The sequence below is a fragment of the Oncorhynchus keta genome, chromosome 21 (genome assembly GCF_023373465.1).
Source record: "Oncorhynchus keta strain PuntledgeMale-10-30-2019 chromosome 21, Oket_V2, whole genome shotgun sequence".
NCBI classification, from domain to species: Eukaryota; Metazoa; Chordata; class Actinopteri; order Salmoniformes; family Salmonidae; genus Oncorhynchus; species Oncorhynchus keta.
In genome coordinates, this window is record NC_068441.1 from 36646290 (window position 1) to 36664025 (window position 17736).

At 41.3% G+C, this 17736-nt stretch overlaps 2 protein-coding genes across 3 annotated transcripts; one reads left to right on the plus strand and one right to left on the minus strand.

Moving 5' to 3' along the window:
• Positions 1–1388: 1388 nt before the first annotated feature.
• Positions 1389–12311, plus strand: LOC118378430 (zinc finger protein with KRAB and SCAN domains 8-like). Its single transcript, XM_035765407.2, has 2 exons — positions 1389–1695; positions 2307–12311. The coding sequence occupies exons 1-2, from the start codon at positions 1509–1511 to the stop codon at positions 3317–3319; spliced, it is 1200 nt and encodes a 399-aa protein (XP_035621300.1). The 5' UTR covers positions 1389–1508; the 3' UTR covers positions 3320–12311.
• A 574-nt stretch (positions 12312–12885) lies between these two features.
• LOC118378425 (SUZ domain-containing protein 1-like) lies at positions 12886–17452 on the minus strand. 2 transcript variants are annotated; one of them, XM_035765401.2, is made up of 5 exons: positions 17163–17446; positions 16272–16321; positions 15902–16171; positions 15636–15812; positions 12886–15469 (listed from the first exon to the last, which is right to left on the minus strand). In XM_035765401.2, the coding sequence occupies exons 1-4, from the start codon at positions 17211–17213 to the stop codon at positions 15698–15700; spliced, it is 486 nt and encodes a 161-aa protein (XP_035621294.1). In that variant the 5' UTR covers positions 17214–17446; the 3' UTR covers positions 12886–15469; positions 15636–15697. The 2 variants fall into 2 exon arrangements, with proteins under 2 accessions (XP_035621294.1, XP_052329760.1); XM_052473800.1 differs by lacking the exon at positions 16272–16321 and having other exon boundaries at positions 17163–17452.
• Between the last annotated feature and the right edge of the window lie 284 nt (positions 17453–17736).

Here is a 17736-nt window from a genome sequence, read left to right on the forward strand (position 1 = left end):
CACCATTTGTGAAGCATGGTGGAGGCAATGTGATGGTCTAGGGGTGCTTTGGTGGTGGTAAAAGTTGGAGATTTGTACAGGGTAAAAGGGATCTTGAAGAAGGAAGGCTATCATTCCATTTTGCAACGCCATGCCATACCATACCCTGTGGACGGTGCTTGATTGGAGCCAATTTCCTCCTACAACAGGACAATGACCCAAAGCACAGCTCCAAACTATGCAATAACTATTTAGGGAAGAAGCAGTCAGCTGGTACTCTGTCTAAAATGAAGTAGCAGCACAGTCACCGGATCTCAGCCCTATTGAGTTGTTGTGGGAGCAGCTTGACTGTATGGTACGTAAGAAGTGCCCATCAAGCCAATCCAACTTGTGGGAGGTGCTTCAGGAAGCATGGGGTGAAATCTCTTCAGATTACCTCAACAAATTGACAACTAGAATGCCAAATGTCTGCAAGCCTGTAATTGCTGCAAATGGAGGATTCTTTGACAAAAGCAAAGTTTGAAGGACACAATTATTATTTCAATTAAAAATCATTATTTATAACCTTGTCAACGTCTTGACTATATTTCCTATTAATTTTGCAACCCATTTCATGTATGTTTTCATGGAAAACAAGGACATTTCTAAGTGACCTCAAACTTTTGAATGGTAGTGTACATCACAGAAGCCTGAAAAATAACAAAACCGTTTGACATAAACACCGTATTTTTGGCTGTTTAAAAAAAAGAATGTCTATTAAATATAAAATGATTAAAATATTAATATCATTCCACCAATGAGGCCACTAGAGGTTGATTTGGTCATTTGACTGTAGGCAAGGGTTTTAATAATCTGTGAGAGCGGTATTGTTAATCAACAACCTGTTATTTTTTATTATGCATTTTCCAAACAATATCATTAGATTCACAACTCTAAATTGTATTCAAAATGCTAAGCTGTGACCACTGGGTAGATATTGTTCGGAGCGTGTATGGTATATCTACAGCCTAGTCTGAGTGCCTTAATCATTTTATAGAGTCCTGGAGTTATGCTCATAGAAATAATAGATTTCTATTGTTATGCAAATTGTGAATGTGAATACAATTTTTATTAAATAGGACAGGGCTCAAATTATATTTTTAAAAAGTAGTTTCTCAATGTACCTTTATGTATTATAATTGAGTTTCTCAAACTTTACCTTTAGACACATTATATTGAGATGTGGGATATTTCCCATTACAGCACAACTTTTGGTGTAATTTCCTAGCATATTCTTTGGGACTCCCATGTTGGTGCCAGGTGGAGATCGTTCAATTCAAATGCGCAACATCTCCAGTACAGCAGGCGGCGGCACCTCCCTCGTTTACCGATACGTAAAGAGGAAACGTTAGCGTTGTTGACACAAAAGGGGAAAGTAGCCTATCTTTTGCGGTCTCGAACGGATGGTCGCTTGCTAGGTACATAGACACCACGTTAGCAGCACATAGCATACACGTGTTAATTTATTCTGTTCGTCATATTCCCTCAAAATGTCTAAAATGCAGCTGTTGCAGGATTATCTAAACGAGCGGTTAACAGCGGTGGCTGTTGAGATATTTGGGGCCGTGGAAAATACCATAGCGGACTACCAGGAAGAAATCTCCCGTTCAAATGAGGAGATCGAACGTCTACGGAGGCTGCTGGATTTGGTTTGCAAACCTGACATACAGAGACCAGGTGAGCAGAGCCATATGTACTTAATAGATGGCTCTGGTAGTAATGACTGCCGCTAGATCAATTAATGTGATTGAACCAGCCAGGCCTGGCAATCAACCGATTTGTAGATATTTTTCTGAAAATTAATGTTAATTGGAATTTGGCACATAGAACTACAGCGTTCACCAGCTTGTAGTCCTAAAAACCGGTCCCGTTCGTTGAACCATTCCTATGGGGAAATAATAGGCTTTTGGGATAAACGCTGAAAATAGGGCCAGAGGTTAACACAGGCTTGGGAGATCTTATGTTTTGTTATTTGAGATAATATCAGTCAGTTAACATGACCTTTATGAATTATGAACTCTTTGGGGGGTTTTATTACATGAATGCTTCAAAATTCACAAAAAGTGATGTTAGCTGATGAAGATTATCTCATAGAAATAAACATAAGATCTCCTAAGCCTGTGTTGACCTCTGACCTTATTTTCTGCGTTTACCCAAAGCCCCTACAAAAACTCCATTCATTTTCCCATAGGTTTTATCCAACTAACCATGGCGGAGTTAGTGCCTACAAAAAGATGCCATTACTATTGCTCTCTATTGATGACTAATTAGTTATCCAATCATCTCAGACACCCAGCAGCTCATTCTCCCTGTCCCAGAAGAGGAGGTTCTTGCTGAGAAGCAGCACTGTGAGCAGGAGTGGAGCCCCAGTCTGGGCCAGGAGGACCCAGAGCCCACTCAGATTAAAGAGGAACAGGAGGAGTTTGGGACCAGTCAGGAGGAAGAGCAGCTTCAGGGGCTGGAGTCTGATATAAAAGAGTTCATATTCTCTCTTCCCTGTGTGAAAAGTGACTATGACCAGGACCCTCCTCAGCCCTTATATCTTTACCAAAACCAGACAGTGGAGAACAGAGGGGGGGACTCTCTTCCCACCAAAACAACTGAAGACATCAAAACAGAACTTGATGGGGAGGGCTATGGAGTATATGAACCAAACAACGAATTAAATCCCTCTTCTCCGGTAAATTCGGATCGTTCTGCAGCTCATATTGGGAACAGTGGCAATGGGGTGGACAGTGGAGGACTAATGTCACAGTTACAGCCACTCAAATCAAAGACAACATGGACAAATAAAGTACAAAGCTCTATTAAGACCAGGGAAGCCAGTGAGTTGAAAGTTCCATTGAGGGCGGCTCACTCAGGGGAGAGACCACACAGGTGTCCCGTCTGCAGGAAATGCTTTCTGAAAATTAGCATTTTAAAAACTCATCAGAGAATTCACACTGGGGAGAAACCATATTGTTGCAATGTATGTGGCAAGAGTTTCAGAGAGAAGAGAACCCTGACCAGTCACAAGCTGACTCACTCAGGGGAGAAACCATATCAATGCAAAGAATGTGGCAAATGCTTCAGTCAAAAGAAAATCCTGACCATACATATGAGGACGCACACTGGAGAGAAACCGTATCAGTGCAAAGAATGTGGTAAATGCTTCACTCACAGTGGATCCCAAGCAGCACATTTGAGGATTCATACAGGGGAGAGACCATATAAGTGCCCTATGTGTGTGAAATGCTTCAGAACAGCAAGTCATCTAAAACGGCACCAGCGAAGTCACAGAGGAGAACAACCACATTGTTGACTTTTTTTGTAGTAAACACTTCACTTGTAAGAATAACATAGGGCTAGATTCTAGCAGAACCGCGTTAGCCGACATCCGCATAGCAGTTGTTTTGGCGGTGTCGAGTTGGAACTGCATTAAGAGCTGTGAAATCCACAAGCGGCTCCTTGTGTTGCCTTTTTGCAGACACTGGCATTGGATGCAACAAAACCACACCCTACTTTATATCCGACAATTCCCATACAGCCACGTTACAAATTTAAACACTTGAATGTGTGATCTATTGTCTACATTTCAATTAGACTGATAGACTATAAATCCCCTAATCCCAAATGAACATGAAAACATGCATTACCCTGTCGTTATTTCTAACATCAATAGAGCCTACACTTTATTGCCATTTTTCAACCTCTAACGTGTTGTCGATAATAAGGATGGGAGATGTTGGTGACACACAACAGTAGCCGCTCACCGATTTGTCAGCTCATATTGCAGTTACACCGCCAAAACGCAGGTTAATTCCCAAATCCTCGATCTAATTGAATCGAGGCCATAGCGTACCGGTGTGTGGGTTAAAAATGACAGATTGGGACACTGATAAGTGCCTAAATTGCAACGCATTGGCTGTACAGTAACATGCTATACAGGACGTCAGAGCTCAAGCGTGGTTCATACACATTCTGACAGATGACATTTCAGGAATTTTCCATGACTTTTAACCAAATTTCCATGACCAATAATTGGTGGCATCTCTATATAAACATAACAAATGTGGTATTGACACTAACCAATGTGTCAAATAATACAAAGCTTATTTATAATTTATGACACAGACAATATAGTTTGATTTAAAATAATAAACATTGATGAATACATTTTGTATAGCATTACCTTAACAGATACAACAGAGAAAAATATGTTTAAAAAAATAATACATAACAAGTGTATTATTTTTGTGTCTGAAAGTCCAGGAGTTAAACTCTCTCTCTCTAACACACACACACACCTGAACACAACCCTGAACAAGTTGTTTGTAAATTTAACTTGCTATTCACATTTCTGACTGTCCATGAGTTAATCTCTCTTTCTTTCTTCCCTCTGGTTTGTTCTCCTCTTCTCACAATCTCCACATACTGTTTTATGTGCGGCCAGAGCAGTGGTCCGACACATTTCCGTTTTCTATCCATCAGTACATGCAGAAGTACATGCTGGTGCTACAATCTGTGGCTCTTACAAAGTCTTTTATGTGCAGGGCAATTGTGAAAAAGCCAGTAAAGACTTGTTCTACATCCCAGTCAGCGGCTTTGCATCCATTCTGGAATGAGTAATGCAGGATGTGCAATCCACAGGATTTAATGTTGATCAGCGATTTGTTGACATCTCAACATATACTTCTGGAGTATGTTGAACACAGTGGCGGTCTGTGCCATTTAAATTGAGGGAGGACGATTATTTGTTTTAATGAGTATGGCCATATTTCTATTACAGCATATTGGATTACTCTCATTCATATTCCATTCACTCAGCTCAATGTAACATCAACTTTTCCCTATACCCATCATGAGGTTGCTACAACCTAGCCAATGAATGAAAGTTTACAACATACAGTGAGGGGAAAAAAGTATTTGATCCCCTGCTGATTTTGTACGTTTGCCCACTGATGAAGAAAGGATCAGTCTATAATTTTAATGGTAGGATTATTTGAACAGTGAGAGACAGAATAACAATAACAAAAATCCAGAAAAGCGCATGTCAAAAATGTTATAAATTGATTTGCATTTTAAGGAGGGAAATAAGTATTGACCCCCTCGCAATCAGAAAATGTCTGGCTCCCAGGTGTCTTTTATACAGGTAACGAGCTGAGATTAGGAGCACACTCTTAAAGGGAGTGCTCCTAATCTCAATTTGTTACCTGTATAAAACACACCTGTCCACAGAAGCAATCAATCAGATTCCAAACTCCACCATGGCCAACACCAAAGAGCTCTCGAAGGATGTCAGGGACAAGATTGTAGACCTACACAAGGCTGGAATGGGCTACAAGACCATCGCCAAGCAGCTTGGTGAGAAGGTGACAACAGTTGGTGCGATTATTTGCAAATGGAAGAAACACAAAAGAACTGTCAATCTCCCTTGGCCTGGGGCTCCATGCAAGATCTCACCTTGTGGAGTTGCAATGATCATGAGAACGGTGAGGAATCAGCCCAGAACTACTCGGGAGGATCTTGTCAATCAGCTTAAGGCTGGGACCATAGTCACCAAGAAAACAATTGGTAACACACTACGCCGTGAAGGACTGAAATCCTGCAGCGCCCGCAAGGTCCCCCTTCTCAAGAAAGCACATATACATGCCCGTCTGAAGTTTGCCAATGAACATCTGAATGATTCAGAGGAAAACTGGGTGAAAATGTTGTGGTCAGATGAGACCAAAATGGAGCTCTTTGGCATCAACTCAACTTGCCGTGTTTGGAGGAGGAGGAATGCTGCTTATGACCCCAAGAACACCATCCCCACCGTCAAACATGGAGGTGGAAACATTATGCTTTGGGGGTGTTTTTCTGCTAAGGGGACAGGACAACTTCACCGCATCAAAGGGACGATGGACAGGGCCGTGTACCGGCAAATCTTGGGTGAGAACCTCCTTCCCTCAGCCAGGGCATTGAAAATGGGTCATGGATGGGTATTCCAGCATGACAATGACCCAAAACACACGGCCAAGGCAACAAAGGAGTGGCTCAAGAAGAAACACATTAAGGTCCTGGAGTGGCCTAGCCAGTCTCCAGACCTTAATCCCATAGAAAATTTGTGGAGGGAGCTGAAAGTTTGAGTTGCCAAACGTCAGCCTCGAAACCTTAATGACTTGGAGCAGATCTGCAAAGAGGAGTGGGACAAAATCCCTCCTGAGATGTGTGCAAACCTGGTGGCCAACTACAAGAAACGTCTGACCTCTGATTGTCAACAAGGGTTTTGCCACCAAGTACTAAGTCATTATTGCAGAGGGCTCAATTACTCATTTCCCTCATTAAAATGCAAATCAATTTATAACATTTTTGACATGTGTTTTTCTGGAATTTTTTTCTTGTTATTCTGTCTCTCACTGTTCAAATAAACCTACCATTAAAAATATAGACTGATAATTTCTTTGTCAGTGGGCAAACATACAAAATCAGCAGGGAATCAAATACTTTTTTCCCTCACTGTAGGTGCACGGGTCAAGAGAAATTTGAGTATTCAAGGTGACAGACATTGACACATTCAATACTACCTTGTGCACACTTCCCTGCATTTAGCTGATCTATGATGTAAACATTAGTCCAACAGTTGCAAACAAGAGTTTGTATTGGACAAATTCATGTATGTTTGTCCCCATTTTGTTCCGTTTAAGAAATGTTTTTTAACAGATTCGGCGGAATGAATACACCCCTGATCACACCTTTTGTTTTATATGTAATGTAAGTGCCTTTATGTGTTGGGACCCCAGGAAGAGTAGCTGCTGCCTTGGCAACCGCTAATGGGGATCCCTAATAAATACAAATACACACAAGCACAGTTCACTTTCATAGCAGCCACATACAAACAGCATGATCCCTTTGATCGTTGTATAATTCCTTCTCGCATCTATGCGCTCTTCTCCTCTCATCTTTTCCCTTCACTTGTGGACTTCAGTGCACAACACATCAGCTGTCTGTAATCAGGAAGAAAAAAATCCTAACCGCTACACACAGCCTACATCATTGTCATCATATAAGCTAATGTCATAGTCAACATAGCTACTAAAACCAAAGTGTTAGTAAACCCGCTACAATCATGCACCGTGTACAGTCAGCAAGCAGTTTAGCAGTTACGCCGGCTGGCCCCAGTGGCAATAAATTAATAAAACCAAAAACTTACCTTGACTTGGAAGAGTTTCAGTGTTGGATAGCCAGCTAGCAAACATTGCACCCCCTCTGTTTAAGCCGGGTGTTTGAATAGGCTAAACTAGCTGCATTCACTAGCTAAGTGAAATAAATACAAATTATAGGAAGCTCTCTCTCCCGCTTGCTTCCCCTTAATTTTTCAAGAAATTAATTTCTTCAAAGCTGTTCAATTATTGTAACTACTCACCACATTTTATGCACTGCAGCGCTAGCTAGCTGTAGTTAATGCTTAAAGTACTAGATTCATTCTCTGATCCTTTGATTGGGTGGACAGCATGTCAACATGCTGCAAGAGCTCTGATAGGATGGAGGACGTCCTCCGGAAGCTGTCATAATTACTGTATAAGTCTATGGAAGTGGTTGAAAACCACAAGCCTTCTAGGTTTTGTATTGAATTCGATGTACCCAGAGCACTGACAGTGGTTCTGAACTTGAGAAAGAATATTTTATAACCTATGACGTCATATTTTGTATATAAACTGTTGTTCGTGGTTACATGGCAGCGCGCTCCGAGAATAAATACTATTATCTATTTTTGATAAGACTGGTCTCTGTCTATTTTATACAAATAAGAATCTTACAAATTCTCATAAAATAGAATAAGTGAATTCAATTAATGAAAACCTATTGGAATAATGAAATTATACCAACAGTGGGGAACACTCACCTGAATGCACGTGTGACTATTCTATGCGCACCAAAATGATGATCTGCTTCTCTGAATTGCCTTGTGAACGCCTAACACTGTAAGATCGTATTTTGTAATTTAGCTGGCCATGTCGGCAATAGAACATGCTTTCAAATAATGCCCACCTAACCAGATTGAGATTTATAATGGACTGTTTTTGGAATGCGCAAACAACAGTATGTGTGTGATGGCGGAGATACAGGGCTGTGTTCCAAACAAAACAACTATTAGTCTACTTGCTCTAGTTCGTCAACACAACTAGGAAAGCTCAAAATAGCACCTTAACAAATCAAATTTTATTTGTCACATACACATGGTTAGCAGATGTTAATGCGAGTGTAGGGAAATGCTTGTGCTTCTAGTTCCGACAATGCAGTAATAACCAACAAGTAATCTCGCTAACAATTCCAAAACTACTACCTTATAGACACAAGTGTAAGGGGATAAAGAATATGTACATAAAGATATATGAATGAGTGATGGTACAGAGCGGCATAGGCAAGATACAGTAGATGGTATTGAGTGCAGTATATACATATGAGATGAGTATGTAAACAAAGTGGCATAGTTAAAGTGGCTAGTGATACATGTATTACATAAAGATGCAGTAGATGATATAGAGTACAGTATATACGTATACATATGAGATATATTACATTACATTACATTTAAGTCATTTAGCAGACGCTCTTATCCAGAGCGACTTACAAATTGGTGCATTCACCTTATGACATCCAGTGGAACAGCCACTTTACAATAGTGCATCTAAATCTTTTAAGGGGGGGGGGGGAAGGATTACTTTATCCTATCCTAGGTATTCCTTAAAGAGGTGGGGTTTCAGGTGTCTCCGGAAGGTGGTGATTGACTCCGCTGTCCTGGCGTCGTGAGGGAGTGTGTTCCACCATTGGGGAGCCAGAGCAGAGATGAATAATGTAGGGTATGTAAACATTATATTAGGTAGCATTGTTTAAAGTGGCTAGTGATATATTTTACATCATTTCCCATCAATTCCCATTATTAAAGTGGCTGGAGTTGAGTCAGTGTGTTGGCAGCAGCCACTCAATGTTAGTGGTGGCTGTTTAACAGTCTGATGGCCTTGAGATAGAAGCTGTTTTTCAGTCTCTCGGTCCCAGCTTTGATGCACCTGTACTGACCCCGCCTTCTGGATGATAGCGGGGTGAACAGGCAGTGGCTCGGGTGGTTGTTGATTGATGATCTTGATGATCTTTATGGCCTTCCTGTGACATCGGGTGGTGTAGGTGTCCTGGAGGGCAGGTAGTTTGCCCCCGGTGATGCATTGTGCAGACCTCACTACCCTCTGGAGAGCCTTACGGTTGTGGGCGGAGCAGTTGCCGTACCAGGCGGTGATACAGCCTTACAGGATGCTCTCGATTGTGCATCTGTAGAAGTTTGTGAGTGCTTTTGGTGACAAGCCAAATTTCTTCAGCCTCCTGAGGTTGAAGAGGCGCTGCTGCGCCTTCTTCACGATGCTGTCTGTGTGGGTGGACCAATTCAGTTTGTCTGTGATGTGTACGCCGAGGAACTTAAAAGTTATAGTTGAACACTTCTTTTTCATAGAAGTGCATTGAAAGTACATAGTCTGTTGCTAAATCACAAACTGCACACTTTGCATTTGTATTTATTCTGGATCCCAATTAGTTCCTGCCAAGGCAGCAGTTACTCTTCCTGGGGTTCAGCAAAAGGAAGGCATTTAGAAAAACTTTAACATTACAATACATTCACAACACATGAAGTGTGTGCCCTCAGGCCCCTACTCTACTAGCACATATCTACAACACAAAATCCATGTGTACGTGTTTGTTTAGTGCATGTTATTGTGTGTGTATGCATGTGTCTGTGCCTATGTTTGTGTTGCTTCACAGTCCCTGCTTTTCCATAAGGTGTATTTGTATCTGTTTTTTAAATCAAATTTTACTGCTTGCATGAGTTACTTGATGTGGAATAGAGTTCCATATAGTCATGGCTCTATGTAGTACTGTGCATCTTTCATAGTCTGTTCTGGACTTGGGGACTGACAAAACCTCTGGTGGCATGTATTGTGGGGTATGCATGGGTGTCCGAGCTGTGTGCCAGTAGTTTAGACAGACAGCTCAGTGCATTCAACATGTTGGCAATTACAGAGGTCAAACGTTTTCTGTAAGTCTTCACAAGATTTTCACACACTGTTGCTGGTATTTTGTCCGATTCCTCCATGCAGACCTCCTCTAGAGCAGTGATGTTTTGGGGCTGTTGCTGGGCAACACGGACTTTCAACTCCCCCCAAAGATTTTCTATGGGGTTGAGATCTGGAGACTGGCTAGGCCACTCCAGGACCTTGAAATGCTTCTTACGAAGCCACTCCTTCGTTGCCCGGGCGGTGTGTTTGGGATCATTGTCATGCTGAAAGACCCAGCCACGTTTCATCTTCAATGCCCTTGCTGATGGAAGGAGGTTTTCACTCAATATCTCACGATACATGGCCCCATTCATTCTTTCCTTTACACGGATCAGTCGTCCTGGTCCCTTTGCAGAAAAACAGCCTCAAAGCATGATGTTTCCACCCCCATGCTTCACAGTAGGTATGGTGTTTTTTTTGGATGCAACTCAGCATTCTTTGTCCTCCAAACACGACGAGTTGAGTTTTTATCAAAAAGTTCTATTTTGGTTTCATCTGACCATATGACATTCTCCCATTCTTCTTCTAGATCATCCAAATGCTCTCTAGCAAACTTCAGACGGGCCTGGACATGTACTGGCTTAAGCAGGGGGACACGTCTGGCACTGCAGGATTTGAGTCCCTGGCGGAGTAGTGTGTTACTGATGGTAGGCTGTTACTTTGGTCCCAGCTCTCTGCAGGTCATTCACTAGTTCCTCCCGTGTGGTTCTGGGATTTTTACTCACCGTTCTTGTGATCATTTTGACCCCACGGGTGAGATCTTGCGTGGAGTTCGAGGGAGATTATCAGTGGTCTTGTATGTCTTCCATTTCCTAATAATTGCTCCCACAGTTGAATTCTTCAAACCAAGCTGCTTACCTATTGCAGATTCAGTCTTCCCAGCCTGGTGCAGGACTACAATTTTGTTTCTGGTGTCCTTTGACAGCTCTCTGGTCTTGGCCATAGTGGAGTTTGGAGTGTGACTGTTTGAGGTTGTGAACAGGTGTCTTTTATACTGATAACAAGTTCAAACAGGTGCCATTAATACAGGTAACGAGTGGAGGACAGAGGAGCCTCAAAGAAGTTACAGGTCTGTGAGAGCCAGAAATCTTGCTTGTTTGTAGGTGACCAAATACTTATTTTCCACCATAATTTGCAAATAAATTCATAAAAAATCCTACAATGTGATTTTCTGGATTTTTTTCCCTCTTTTTGTCTGTCATAGCTGAAGTGTACCTATGATGAAAATTACAGGCTTCGCTCATCTTTTTAAGTGGGAGAACTTGCACAATTCGTGTCTGACTAAATACTTTTTTGTCCCACTGTATATAGTGTTTAGTCATCTGCATACGGAGACACACTGGCCTTACTCAAAGCCAGTGGCATATCATTAGTAAATATGGAGAAAAAAAGTATGGGGCCTAGACAGCTGCCCTGGGGAATTCCTGATTCTACCTGGATTATGTTGGAGGGGCTTCCATTAAATAACTGTGATTTGTTAGACAAGTAACTCTTATCTACAATATTTTTTATTTAACTAGGCAAGTCAGTTTGAGAACAAAATCTTATTTACAGTGACCGCCTAGGAACAGTGGGTTAACTGCCTTGTTCAGGGGCAGAAGGACAGATTTTTACCGTGTCAGCTCGGAGATTCGATCAAGCAACCTTTCGGTTACTGGCCCAACACTCCAACCACTAGGCTACCTGCCACCCCAATATAGCAGGGGGTGTAAAGCCTTAACAGTTTTAACAGCAATAGACTATGATCGATAATATTAAAAGCAGCCCCCACAATATTATCAATTTCTTTCAGCCAAACAGTAATTTGTGTAAGTGCTGTGCTTGTTGAATGTCCTTCCCTATAAGCGTGCTGAAAGTCTGTTGTCAATTTGTTTACTGTAAAATAGCTTTGTATCTGGTCAAACACCAAAAACAGTAAATTAAGCTTTACTATTCTTAGGAATGACTTTTGCTTCCATCCAGGCCTGAAGGCACACACTTTCTAGTGGGCTTAAATTGAAGATATGGCAAATAGTGGCAATGTTGTCCAGTAATTTTCCATCTAAGATGTCAAGACTCCGGTGGCTTGTCATTGTTGATAGACCTTTTTTTCACCTTTTCCACACTCTTAAGGAATTCAAAATGCTTGTCTTTCATAATTTGATCAGATATACTTGGATGTGTACTGTCAGCATTTGTTGCTGGCATGTCATGCTTAAATTTGCTAATAAAAAAATAAAGTAGTTGGCAATATCAGTGGGTTGTGATGAATGAGCCATCAATCAAAAAATGGAGCGTCACCTGGAGACACCATTTACACCTCTCACTCAAACTCTTGTAATTTTTTGGGGTCATATGTTGCACCTACCCCAAATTGCCATGAATATTGTTACTGAATGTATAAAGTATTTTCAGATTTCGTTATCAACAAATGCAGTGAAAAAAGTACAGTAAATGTAAAATTCACAAAATCAAGTGTAATGCTTGGATTCAGTCCTCAACTTTAGTCTAATTATTTTCCCATAACCTCAACTGTTCCCTTGTAATTGCTACCATCGTTATCCATATGCTCATGTTTATTCTGTAGCCCTATGCATATAGGCCAATTCACGGAAATGTAAAGGGTTAACTGAGCATAAGAGGATGAACACAAAGGGAGAATCATGACAGTGCTGCTTGAGACAATCTTACTCGCTTTTAGGAGGACCTTTCCATAGTAAAACACTTCCATAGCCTTTCTGAGCATGGCACAGAAGTGGATAGGAGTTTGTTTTTGCCTAAATAAAAATGTACATCCTTGTCTTAAAGGGGCTAAAAGTTCTCAGAATAAGTTCTAATTACTGCAGTTTATTCAAACAAAAAATAACAGAAGCAATGTATCCAGGACATTAGGCTAGACAGGACAGTTACTGTAAATTACAACCAAGGAGACATACATTAGGATGACAGACATTTATAGATCATCCTCAGGTTTGTAATAAGACATGTCAAGTGCTTACTGCATTAAAGGCTATTTTCTCACTGGAAAGTTCTCTGAAGGAAAACAATCTAATTGTGCTACAACAGCCCAATAAAATTAGGGAACATTTAATCATACATGGATGGAGTTGTTACTGCCACGGTTTCAATTTGAATAATTTCAAGCATTAGCCTAACTGAAAGTAAATGTTTTGTACCTGAATAGAACTTCAAAAGCACAGCTCATTGGGAACTTAACATTGACAACCATGGTCACATTAAGCATTTCTGAAATGCAATTAAATTTGTCAGTTGTGCAGAATGTCATTCACATATGATTGTTTAAGAATTCTATAATCAAATGCATTTGAAATGCATCCTGTAGACATTGAGTTATGGGCCGTTTACGGTTCAATTCTCAGCTATACATTGCATCTGTAAAACTACTAATATGAGTTACTCCATGAACATATCCCATTTTATAAATAAAATGCTGTACACCAAACATATTTGCAATTTTGTGTTTCGCTTGTCAATAGGTTTTTATTAAAGGGCATGAAAAAAAAATTACAGGCTAATGTGTTTGTCTTTCCATGTTTCCACATGAGACTATCCTCATCTCTTCATTGTCACCCATAACCGATGGTTACTGGAGCTGCGCAGGCTCAAATGCAGGGGTGAGGTCAATTCAGTTTACAATTCATATGGACTTAATTATATTAATTCACTTTCTGAATTAAACCCAACACTGATCAGGAGGATCAGAATCCTCCATGGTCTGCTCCCTTCCTTTTCCAGGCTAATCTCTGATCTGGCAGGTGTGGAAACCGCACTCAGGGGGTTATACAATACACCTGCGTTTCGCCACCATATTGCTTTCAACTGTCTAGCCAGCTCTGATCAATAATCCTAATAAAGGATAAGGTTAAAATTACTTTTCAAGTGGCCCAGATGTAACATACTTTAGGTATACTCCCAAAAGAGGTTACCGTATGGGACTTTCTTCACAAAGTAGGCTATACAACAAGTCCAGTCAGTCACCACCTCTGGTGAGACCCATGATTTAGCTTGTCCAGCATTAAAACCTCCCTGAGAGAGGGGCCAACAAAACCACCTTCCTGGGGTTCTTAGGCTGGCCAAATAACAGACATGAGAGGCAAAGGGAGTTAAAGGTGAGAACATAAAATTAAAAATCACAGCATCCAAGAGCATTAACCTGAGGTGCCTTGGTAACTGTGGGGTCCAATATGAAACCAAAGAATTTAAGGCATTGAGTTTACACATTTAGTATAGTTTAAAAACAGCCAATCTGTAGTTTGTCATTTCATTAACAAAACTAGACAGATTAAAAGCTATGACATGTCCCACCTCCGCTGGGGAAAATTGGGTTTCTGTTCAACTTTGGCACTCTACTTAATAACATTGCCTTCTAACCAAGCAAATTGCAACATCCTCATCAATCTCTCACTCTATTGTAGTTTTTATTCCAACTTGTCTTTATCATCCTCTCTCCAAGTAAGGCAACCCTGGAGAGGGACAAAAAGAAAGACTGAACAGAATAGAGACACTGCTTAAAAGTTAAACTCCTCCAGCCAATGGCTTCCTATTCAAACAACTCTTAATCACAAAAAAATTAAATAAAAATCTGTGGCCCCTCTTTCTTGGTCGTCTCTCTGCACAAGAAGCAACAGGGCCACTCAGTTTGAATATTTTTCAGGATTACTTTTTGGCTGTCTATAAAATACAGTATTTTATTCTAATCTCAACATATACTTAGTATATTTTAATAATGGCTACTACTTTCAATGACCATGTGTATAAGATCCTATAAAAACATTCAGCTTCACTAAATTGTATATTATATCATTTGTTTTTCTTCTACTGTATAACATTGCCACTTTAAAAAAAACAGATTAATAAACAAAAGCATCTAGATGCAAGAAAGACATTAACCTAATAATTCCAAATGTACCCTTCAGTTCCTGCCCAGTTTTTAAAAACAGGAAAATAAAACCAGGAAATGTATAAAAAATTTAATTAAAAACATAAAACAAATATTAACATATACTGCCCAGGCAGATGGCAGTTTAGATAGAGAAGCCGGGTTTTCATATTGATTTCAGAATTATTGCTTGAATACGTCGTAGTGGCACCTTGTCACTCCCCTGCTCTATCCATGGCCCTCATCCACACATGTCTGTCGATAGGTTCATTCCCAACTTTCCCCTGGCCACCTTGAAGTCCCACAGACTCAGTCTGTCATTCACCTGGAGGGCAAGGTGGGCATGCCGCGAACCCTGGAAGACCCTGGTCCTCAACAGAAAAGGGGCACTGAGAGGGGCATTGGGAAGCTTAGGGTGAATCATGGGAGATATCACAGTGTATGGAGTCCTGAGGCAAAGCCCTGGTCAGTGTGGGACAGACAGGAGATCTGACGCAACCCTCCGCGCAGGCTAGAAACAGGGCAGAGGGCAAAAGGCAAAGGGCGTGTCAACAGTCAGCAGAAAGGGGTGGTAGGGATACTTAAACTCATTCTGCAAGCCAATAATTTGTCTCTGTTGACCATCTATCATCACCACAACTTTTACATTTCATCCCACCACTCTGCTCTTCACGCACCATGTTACCTCCCCTTTGTCCTCTGCACACCATGCCCCCAAGAAGAGACTATGGATCCTCCTCTATCTGTAGCGACGGAAGCCTGAGGTACCGTCTGGGCCTGTGGGTTGGCGGATCATGTGATTGTTCAGACTAACCAGTTCTGGCTGTGGTGGTTGGGCACTCACTCGCACTGGTCTAACGGGGAGAGACAATGAAATATACTATAAGTGATTGAGAAACGGCTAGGTAATATGTTTATCTACCATTGAGTGTAGGTGTCTCACCTTTCTGGCCTGGGTTTGTCCTGAGGCGTTTCTTCAGAGCTAGCACTACCCAGAATCCTCCTGCGGGCCTCAGCATACTCTGCCTCCCGCTGGGCCAGTGACTTCGGCTGCTGGGTGAGGCGGTTGGATGAACCAGAGGACTCCAAGGAACCATTACTTGAGGGGCGCTTCAGAATTCGGATTTGAGGTGAGGGGGCTGCAGGTAGAGATTCATCCTGGATAACCATGGCAGTTCGTATGGGGGAGCTACCTGAGCTGATGCTTGCTTTCCTGAGGGAAGGGGCAGAGTTTGTATTAGTCAACAAATCAAAAGTTGTGTTGTATAGCCATAACGTTGTAGTTGTTTTCAGTAAGATCTTATTTCACTAACTTTGCTTTCTGGCTTATCTTCAACTTTGCCTCAAGTCTTTTCACAATTTCCTGAGAAACAGGCAAATAAATACATTTTAAGTCTTCATTCAATTACTCAGTGAAAGAATAGAGCAAGATACTCTGACAACGTTACATTTTTGTGATGAGCTGTGGGTGAATGAGTAGGTGACAGGAGACTTGACGTGCCTTGATTTGACTCGGCATGCTAACTAGTTCCGTTGAATTCCAGTACTCAAATTTTAGTGTTGAAATGTGAAAATAGTCGCAAAATGTACTTTGGCTAAGCCATTAAGCGGATTTTAACCTGAGAGAATAGAGTTTACTACAGTAACTTGCTTGTTACTGTAGCCGATAACCAACTGCCAGGGTACCATGGTAGTTAGTACAAGCGACACTTTCCACAACCTGGCTAGCCAATTAGCTAACGTTAGATAGCGGCAAGTTAATATTATGAAGTTAGCTAACTTCAACAGCTGGTTGTGGACTCACTTTCTCCACTCATCGACTACGAAAAAAACATGATATAGCTAACGTTATGTTCTCCCGGCCAGGCCTTTGCAACACAATACCCCTGCTAAACTTGGGCCTGTAGCTACCGTTAGTGGAGCCTGACTCAGCCATGGCGACAGGCTGCTCGCTCTTTATTTTACCTTTATTAAGTAAGTCAGTTAAGAACATTCTTATTTTCAATTGCGGCCTAGGAACAGTGGGTTAACTGCCTGTTCAGGGGCAGAACGAGGGGGTTTGAACTTGCAACCTTCCGGTTAAAGGTCCAACGCTCTAACCACTAGGCTACCCCCCTCATAAGGCATTGAATGTTCGACAGGTCAACCACACACAGTTCATGGCCTAAAAAAATACAAAAACTTGTATCGATTTTCTTCCTCACCCCGCTGTCTGCAGCTTCCTCCCAACTTTCGCAAACCTCTTCATCTTCCATAATACAGCGGTAGCCTTGGCGTTTATGGTTCTTTCACAGACAGACCAATGAGCATGATATTTTACCGGATGTATAAACGTGAAGCATCCGGTTGGCGTTTGCACTCACGACCAAAAATAGTGATGAGAGAAAGCCCAGCGGACTGCATTTTGTAGACTTTACTCATTGCCAAAGTACAAAAAAAGCGTTGTTTAGGAGTGCAAGGGATAATTGATGTAATGCACACGCGCACTTCACAGTAGGTGTTCTTCTTCGATGACGTTTAACCGCGGTTGGCATCCAATAAATGTTGCATTATCGCCACCTATTGGACTGAGTATAACTCCCTTATACTTTGCTACAAAATAAAGGAAATAAATCTCCAGAACCTTACCATCTAACCCTACACTCATTAAAAACCCACCACCCTAACTCCACTTTTTAAATATATACACTGCTCCAAAAAATAAAGGGAACACTAAAATAACACATCCTAGATCTGAATGAATGAAATATTCTTATTAAATACTTTTTTATTAACATA